The sequence below is a fragment of the Cyprinodon tularosa genome, unplaced genomic scaffold (genome assembly GCF_016077235.1).
Source record: "Cyprinodon tularosa strain WSP-4 unplaced genomic scaffold, ASM1607723v1 ctg206, whole genome shotgun sequence".
Taxonomy (NCBI): Eukaryota; Metazoa; Chordata; class Actinopteri; order Cyprinodontiformes; family Cyprinodontidae; genus Cyprinodon; species Cyprinodon tularosa.
Window position 1 is genome coordinate 867,368 of NW_024038764.1, and position 8,896 is coordinate 876,263.

General features: G+C 41.2%; 1 protein-coding gene across 2 annotated transcripts; it reads left to right on the forward strand.

Moving 5' to 3' along the window:
• The first annotated feature begins 112 nt into the window (after positions 1 to 112).
• brms1lb (BRMS1 like transcriptional repressor b) lies at positions 113 to 8,484 on the forward strand. Of its 2 annotated transcripts, none has more exons than XM_038285087.1 (10): positions 113 to 407; positions 583 to 673; positions 3,661 to 3,788; positions 3,863 to 3,942; positions 4,076 to 4,172; positions 5,455 to 5,544; positions 5,626 to 5,690; positions 5,778 to 5,817; positions 5,934 to 6,066; positions 8,355 to 8,484. In XM_038285087.1, the coding sequence occupies exons 1-10, from the start codon at positions 272 to 274 to the stop codon at positions 8,470 to 8,472; spliced, it is 978 nt and encodes a 325-aa protein (XP_038141015.1). In that variant the 5' UTR covers positions 113 to 271; the 3' UTR covers positions 8,473 to 8,484. The 2 variants fall into 2 exon arrangements, with proteins under 2 accessions (XP_038141015.1, XP_038141016.1); XM_038285088.1 differs by having other exon boundaries at positions 115 to 407; positions 5,937 to 6,066.
• The last annotated feature ends 412 nt before the right edge of the window (positions 8,485 to 8,896 follow it).

Genomic DNA, 8,896 nt, shown 5'->3' on the forward strand with positions numbered 1-8,896 from the left:
TATGTAGAGGAATAAAACTACAAATCCCGACTGCTCCACCAGACTAGCGTATTTTTCATCCTAGCATCTGATTGGCTGTTCTGTAAAATAGTCTGTCGTGATTGGTTGAAGGTGGCCATGTTTGTGTGTCCAGCTGGTGAGTGCGGAGTAGCGGAGCTGGCTAACCCGGGGCTAGCAGTCTGACCAGCATTTCCCCTCTTTCTTGGAGGGGGGTTAAACGTGAAGATACGGCCGTGCTGCGCCGTCCACCCCGGCTGTTCTGATAGCTGCCATGCCGGTGCACTCACGGGACAAAAAAGAAAGCAACCACGAAGAAATGGAGGTGGACTTTCCCGAGCAAGACGGCAGCAGCACAGACGAGGAGGACACGGTTAGCTCGTCCGTGTCTGAAGATGGAGACAGCTCAGGTAGGAGAACCAGGCCCTAAACAGCAACATTCACTGACATTAGTTGGACAAATGGAGACATAGCTCAACAAAGCAGGAGCTGGATAAATACTATAAGGTTTAGGCGGGGTTTAATAAAAAAAAAAAACATTTATATAAAGGTGATGTCCAACCTGTGAAGCGTTTATGTTTACAGAGATGGATGATGAGGACTGCGAGAGGAGGAGGATGGAGTGTCTTGATGAGATGACAACGCTTGAAAAACAATTCACGGACTTGAAGGAGCAGTAAGTTATTACATGTTAATAAATAGATCCTTCACCTACAGGTGCTGGTCATAAAATTAGAATATCATGAAAAAGTAGATTGATTTCAGTAATTCCATTTAAAAAGTGAAACTTGTATATTATATTCATACATTACATACAAACTCATATATTTCAGATGTTTATTTTGTTTAATTTTGATGATTACAAATGACAACAAATGAAAATCTCAAATTCATCATATCAGAAAATTAGAATATTACTGAAGACCAATAAAAACAAAGGATTTATAGAAATGTTGGCCAACTGAAAAGTATGAACATGAAAAGTATGAGCATGTACAGCACTCAGTATTTAGTTGGGCATCCTTTGGCCTGTATTACTGCAGCAATGCGGCGTGGCATGGAGTCGATCAGTCTGTGGCACTGCTCAGGTGTTATGATAGCCCAGGTTGCTCTAATAGTGGCTTTTAGCTCTTCTGAATTGTTGGGTCTGGTGTATTGCATCTTCTTCACAATACCCCATAGATTTTCTATGGGGTTAAGGTCAGGAGAGTTTGCTGGCCAATTAAGAACAGGGATACCATGGTCCTTCAACCAGGTACTGGTAGCTTTGGCACTGTGTGCAGGTGCCAAGTCCTGTTGGAAAATGAAATCTGCATCTCCAAAAAGTTGGTCAGCTGCAGGAAGCATGAAGTGCTCTAAAACTTCCTGGTATGTGGCTGCGTTGACCCTGGACCTCAGAAAACACAATGGACCAACACCAGCAGATGACATGGCACCCCAAACCATCACTGACTGTGGAAACTTTACACTGGACTTCAAGCAACGTGGATGAAGTGCCTCTCTTCTTTTCCTCCAGACTCTGGGACCTTGATTTCCAAAGGAAATGCAAAATTTACTTTCATCAGAGAACATGACTTTGGACCACTCACCAGCAGTCCAGTCCTGTTTCTCTTTAGACGCTTCTGACGCTGTCTGTGGTTCAAGAGTGGCTTGGCACAAGGAATGCGACAGCAGAAACCCATGTCTTTCATACGTCTGTGTGTGGTGGTTCTTGAAGCACTCACTCCAGCTGCAGTCCACTCTTTGTAAATCTCCCCCACATTTTTGAAGGGGTTTTTGTTTCACAATCCTCTCCAGGGTGCGGTTATCTCTCTTGCTTGTACACTTTTTTCGACCACATCTTTTCCTTCCCTTCGCCTCTCTATTAATGTGCTTGGACACTGAGCTCTGTGAACAGCCAGCCTCTTTAGCGATGACCTCTTGTGTCTTGCCCTCCTTGTGCAAGGTGTCGATGGTCGTCTTTTGGACAACTGTCAAGTCAGCAGTCTTCCCCATGATTGTGTAGCCTATAGAACTAGACTGAAAGACCATTTAAAGGCTTTTGCAGGTGGTTTGAGTTAATTAGCTGATTAGAGTGTGGCACCAGGGGCCATCAATTTTGAACCTTTTCACAATATTCTAATTTTCTGATATGATGAATTTGAGATTTTCATTTGTTGTCATTTGTAATCATCAAAATTAAACAAAATAAACATCTGAAATATATGAGTTTGTATGTAATGTATGAATATAATATACAAGTTTCACTTTTTAAATGGAATTACTGAAATCAATCTACTTTTTCATGATATTCTAATTTTATGACCAGCACCTGTACTGTGATGGGATAAAAACAGTCAGTCTGATGTCCTTATACATTAGTTTCCTCATAAATAGCATCAAAAGACAATCATCAACAGACTCCCCTGTGTACTATTTTGGTTTTGTTCTAAGATGTTTGTTGCAGACCTTTACTGAATAAATTGGATCAGAAAAGATAACAGGTCAAAGATAAATGACACTCTTCAAATACTGCATCACCTTTATGGAGGGATGGAAAAACATACCCTTTCCTGCACCATCACAGATCTGTGCAGCATCCAGATACAGGAGCATCAATACGATCAGTCTGATGATCTAACTGGTGAATCAGGCAGTTTGGCATGTATTACCTAAGCCTCCATCTAGCCAGTCAGAGGAAAATGAATTGGAGTCAAAGAGTGTGCCGCCCTGGATGAAAACCTTTAAAACACCTGAGATTGGTGGCTGTGTTCACCTTCCAGCAGGATACAATAAATGCACAGCCAGAGCTACTATCCCATAATTGAGTTTAGATCAAAGCAGGTTTATAGTTAGAACGGTCTAGTCAAAGTTCCCCCCTAAATTCTTGTTTCTCTCTAGATGGGAGAACCTGAAAGAGAAGCATGTTTCCAACAGCGCGTTAGATATGTGAAAATGACTGTAATAAGGACCCTGTGCTTTCTGTCAGTCAACATTACAGCAGCAGAGATTATGTTGAAAACTATACTGTTTATTTACTTAAAAACAGGAGAAAACGGTCTGTTTGGAGAGTTTGAGTCAATGTGTACAGCCATGTGTCATTTTTTTTGGGTGTGTATATCTAGGATAAGTGTTTCCCCCTATCATTAACCAAGTGGGGCGCCCTGCTAGCATGTTTCTGAGCTTCATACTGTCTCCAACAGAGACTTGGGCTCAGTCACATGTGCTCCCATCAGCAGACAGAGAGCAGAACCATTGATGTCAGGGGTGGAACGGCCATAGGGAGGTTCTGGATTCCCAAACAGCTACACTGTAAAGCTAAACCTGCCAATATTCCAATATAGGCATAAGAACCAAAGAAATTGGAGTGGGCTACAATAGCAAAGTTGCTATAAAGAAATAATAAAGTGATGGCTGGGGCAGAGGAGATGAATAAAGGTCCATTTTTAATTGTTTCAATTTATGCTGTCATAAAAACCTATAAAAAACCTGCAAACCTAAGTCTAAAAAGCCCAGCTAATTCCTGTGTATTGCAGTCACATTGTGTCACCTTTCACCTCCAGTTATGCACCAGGCTGACAAGCACTGACACTAGAGTTTGTGATTGTGAAATAACAAAGCATGTGGTATGAGGACATTTCAAGGAGGCTGGACTTTTAAATCGGCTTGTTTTCTGCTTCTCAGGCTTTATAAGGAGCGTCTGAGCCAGGTGGAGATAAAGCTGCAGGAGGTGATGGCTGGCTGTGCCCAGGAGTACCTGGAACCACTGGCCAACCTGCAAGAGAACATGCAGATTAGAACTAAAGTAGCTGGTGAGTTGAAGGGAGTTTTCCCTTCAGAAGTATACCTTAAACAGTCTTACTAGATTCTCGCTGTATCTCAACAGGGATCTATAAAGATTTGTGCCTGGAGTCGGTGAGGAACAAACATGATTGTGAAATCCAAGCTGCTTGCCAGCACTGGGAGGTGAGAGGACAAAAAAAAGCCCACTGAAAACAAGTGGAAAATAACAGAACATGTCAATAGCCTGGTAGGATCAGGCCTGGATGGTGTTCTTTTGGGGGAAAATTTATAAAATCCTGCCCTGTGTGTCTTACAGAGTGAGAAGTTGCTGCTTTTTGACACTGTGCAAAGTGAGCTGGAGGAGAAGATTCGGAGATTAGAGGAGGACCGGCATAGTATTGACATTACCTCAGGTAATAGCCGGAGCAAACCCTGGGTAGGGTTGTCTGGTGAACAATTTCTAAGTGGATTTAAACCTTTGTTTCAAATTCAGTTTCAACTGCACCATCTGCAACATGTTGAAACCCCTGAGCAATGATTGATTGTAGACCTTTGGTTGCCGTTGTGTGGATGAATGTGTGTTGATGTGGCTCTAGTCTGCAGCCTTTATAAGCAGTCAGTGGGACTAAATAAGCTTTAATCTTCTCACTGAACAATATAAAAATGGCTATTTGTCCATCCTGGTGGTCAGTAATGTAAAGAAACGCCCCCCTGTGTCACATTCTGTTTATACCCCAGGAAAGGAGAGAGCCATAAAATACCTGTTAGAGGTTCCTTAGAAACTCAGACCAACTATAATATAATTGTTCCACTGATGATTATCTAAAAAACAACAACAATTTCTCATTTGTTTTTGTTGTTTTTTTGTTTTTGTTTTTATAGATAGAAAATTAAACTCAGATTTAATGGTAGAATTTTTCAGGAGCCTGAGGTTATAATGCTGAAATAAAAGAATAAATTAATTTCAAGGCTTTTTAAATTTTACAGATCAACCTAATAGTCAACTGAAAGCTGCTTGATTTAAGTTGATCTTGAACTGGAAAGGTCTTTTTCTGGCCTTGGTCTGTAAATGTTTGGGTCCCTGCTAGGCCTGCAACTAACAGTTATTGTGCAAATCGATTAATCTGTTGATTGCTTTTTCGATTAATTATCGGATAGAAAAATGTTCCTAAATGAAGACTTTGGTTAAATTAAACCAGGTGAAATTAAAACTTTTCCACTTGAGGAGTTCTGAATAGAGCATATAGACAGATCTTAAATGGAAAATGTTAACATATTTTTTATTTTTTTTTACAGTTTTGGTATAACTGCTGCTCAAGGTCGCTTGCTAAAGACAAAGTCGACTAAAGACATGTTTTACAGTCTCTATATTCCAGTTAAAGATTAATCCAATACTAAAGGAGTTGACAATTAAATCAATAATCAATTAATCAGGATTAATCTGATTAATTATTTCAGTCCTAGTCCCTGCGGCTAACATGATCTGGTTTGCAGTGATTCTGTAAAATGTTAAAGATCTGAAGTCAGTAGAAACTGCCTCTGTTCTGAGCAGCTGTGTAGAAAAAGTATTTCTTTCTTAAAATAACCTGAACATGAGCGCTTTTATTACCCTAAAACTGGTTAACCTTAAATAAAATCTAAAGAAGAAAGACGACTCTCAGCTAGTTTCTTATCTCTGCCCTCTTTGTCCTCCAGAGTTGTGGAACGATGGACTGCAGGCTCGGAAGAACAAGAAAAAAGATCCGTTCTGTCCTGTGAAGAAGAAGAAACCCGTCGTCGTGTCTGATATCCTTTCACTCCATGCGCTCCATCAGTTATTCTCATTTGAAGACGGAGCGATACTTTCCTTAGCTTCACCTTTTCTACGACCTTATATTGTTTACATGCTGCAAGACCTGGATATTCTTGAAGACTGGACCGCCATAAGAAAGGTAAGGGTTTAAAATCAGATAACTTTTCCCATCGTTGGTTTTCAGTCTGACCCTTCATGTTGGATTAACTCTCAATACCCCTGATAGGCGATGGCTTCTTTGGCGCCGCACCGGGTGAAGGTGGATGGTAAGAGTTTTCCCTCTTCCTCGGTTACAGTCGATACCTGGCAGAGCTCAGACATCGACCCAAACTGAAAGGATCGGGTCAATACTCTGCTCTTTTTTCCTTTTTGTTCTGCTGAGAAGTCCCTGCGGTGAAAGCAGACAGACATCACCACGTGGCGCGCTCCGAGGAAGGTCGACTTTTCTACGACAACCAGTGGTACTGCCGAGGTCAGACCATCTGCATCAACAGGAAGGACGAGTTTCCAACCAGGTATGATGGGAGGAAAGTTTGTGGCTCATTGGACTAAAAACCCACCTTAACTTAATCAATCACATCTGCAGTGCCTCCATCTGGCTCAGGTGTAGCTCCTCTAGAAAAGGTGAGACTCATCCTATCAGCGATGAAGAGAAAACAGCCATTGGTCCCCATCTTTGATCTTTTGATCTAAAGCTTTTTCAGTCCAGCATTTCTGAGTCTTCTACAGCAGCGCAGGTGGAGCAGCTGAATGAAGATAAGCTAATCTCACTGGAAACAGACAGAAGGAGCTTTGTCATTATCAGTAATCAGAAAGCAATGATTAATATTAAAGAAGGAGACAACCTTAAATAGCTGAGAGGCACCGATCTAAATTCTTTAACGAATTACCCAATCTATTTTATAATTCAGCAAAATATGGAGTTCTATTTTAAGTATCATTTTTTATTAATCTATAAGAGGGACATAGATTTCTGTCATAATTAGTGATTATTTGTAATAAGAGGAATCAAATTCTTACTGCTTCTTTAAGACTCTAAAGATAGAATTTGACAAGTACATTAAAAAATGAAAGTTTTTACGTAATTTACATTTTGGAGATGTTTATTAGAAATAGAATGTGTTGTTCTATAACTTCTAGCAGCAATCACTGTCGGGGCCAGGGTGATATGACCTCAAATTAATACCAGGTTTTACCTCGATAACGATAAATGCTCCAGCTCCTATATCAGAAATAAAGGCATGTGCAGGAAATGCAAATGATCTATTTATAATTTGTTATTTGAACATATCGCATTACATATTACTTTCAATTAAATATTAAAGTGTTGTACCCATACAGATTTAAACATTCAACAATTTCTCATTGAACAGGAGAAAATATATTGCAAAAAATGTTTTGCAAATTTTTGCACATCTTTAAACTCAACAGCGTGGCTGTGCTGTAGGAGGTGAAGGTTGGATATGTTACCTTGGGTAATCCCAGCGGTTTTCAGGCAAACTTTGCATTTCATTGTTCTTTTGATCAAAATCTATGGCGTAATTTTTCTTGCCACCGAACTGAGCGTGCAGTGAGAGCAATGTGCATCATTTAAAATCCTCAGTGCTAAACGCGTCGGCTCGACAAACTTCTCATCTTTCACAAATTTTTACGGGGCATTATTGTCATGTGTTCTTCTTTCTCATGATAGTTCGCCTCGCAGGTAGGGTGTAAGATAGGTCACCTGTGGCCACCTGGAGAATGAGCTCATCATCTTTACCAACGCTGAATGGCGTTCATTAAAATAAATTGTCCTTTAAGCTTTATAGCTGCAGCCATGTTAGCACCTCATGTTTGATGTGTTAACGGTAGGCCTACACACATATATAGATATATATGTGTGTGTAGGACCCATATATGTATATATATATATATAGGCTAAGTCATAGCTATAGACTGAGCTCGCAAAGCAACTTTGAGAATAGATTAAAGGTGATATTTTTTTTATTGCGCAATAACAGTCTGGCGTTAATGGCGATAACTGCCCACTACTAGTCATATTAATGCGTAAGTAAGTCATATTGATGCGTCCTTCCTCGCAAACATTAGGTGGAGGTCTGTAGATAAAACATCTGTAGTTAAAAAATCGCCCCGAAAATGGCACAGCGTACGCCGGGGTTTAAGAGGAAGCAGCAGAAGATCCACGTGTTTTAGAGGAGCTGGGCTGGACGAACAACAGCCACAGTTAGCAGCACAAACTGTAACATCAAACTGAACCAACGTGGGCTTTTGGTTTCATAGAGCCAGTAACTGAAGCTTAATATGTCCCTGTAGAACATTTTATAACGGCTGACAAATCTAAAACCATAGATGAGCAAGATGTTACTCTCTGCCTAACCTATGATGAAATATGCATTCGGCACATTTGAGATTAATGCAGGACATCCGTGCACTGCAGCCAAAGGAAATTAATATGTGAGAGAGAATTTCAGAGGTCTTGGATAAACAGAAACAAAACACATCTCTGGTGGTCGTTCTGAAAGCTCTTCATTTCCTCATCGACATTCCTCCTTAGATAAACACACCGTGTCCATTTAGATTGCCGAGATCACTCTTATCTTTCCGTCCATATATGGTCCTACGTGGCTGCTGGAAGACCCAGACTGCACTGCAGAAATTAAAAGTACGAATTCATGCCAGCATGTAAGACCAGTCTTATTATAAGATTCATTCCTACTCTGGGAACTCTAAATCTTTTCTCCCAAAAACGGTCTCCTTCTGTCTGTGGCTCTGTCATGTTGTAACGCATGTTTTCATCCCGCAGTGCCATCATTACCACGATAAACAACGATGAGGTGTGGTTCAAGCGAGCGGATGGCACCAAGTCCAAGCTGTACATCTCCCAGCTGCAGAAAGGCAAATACACCATCAAACACTCGTAGAGGAGACTAGAACAACACTATCACCCCCCCACCACCACCCCTTTCATACTCATCTCCACTGTCTTGTTCTGTGTTGCAACTCTTCAGTCTAAACGCTAACAGATATCTACTGATGCTTTCTGCATGAGAGTATCTTTCCTGTAATGTGAGAAATAAAGCTCCACCGCCACAAAGCGTCGTCTTCTCTGGAGCGGAGAGCGACGCAAAGTGCTGCTAATGAGAAAAAAGCAGGGGGAGACGAGCTAACCGTGAGGCGAACAGCTCAGTCGAGTGCCTTTCCTTTTCCGAGGCAGGACGCCGCCTCCGCCGAAGGCCGCAGAGGGAGGAGGCGGGCAGAAAGGGTTGACCTATCAATGCAGCGAAGCCTTACCCAACGCTGCATTCACTGGCAGCAGGAGAACGTTTGGACTTGAAACACTCTGAA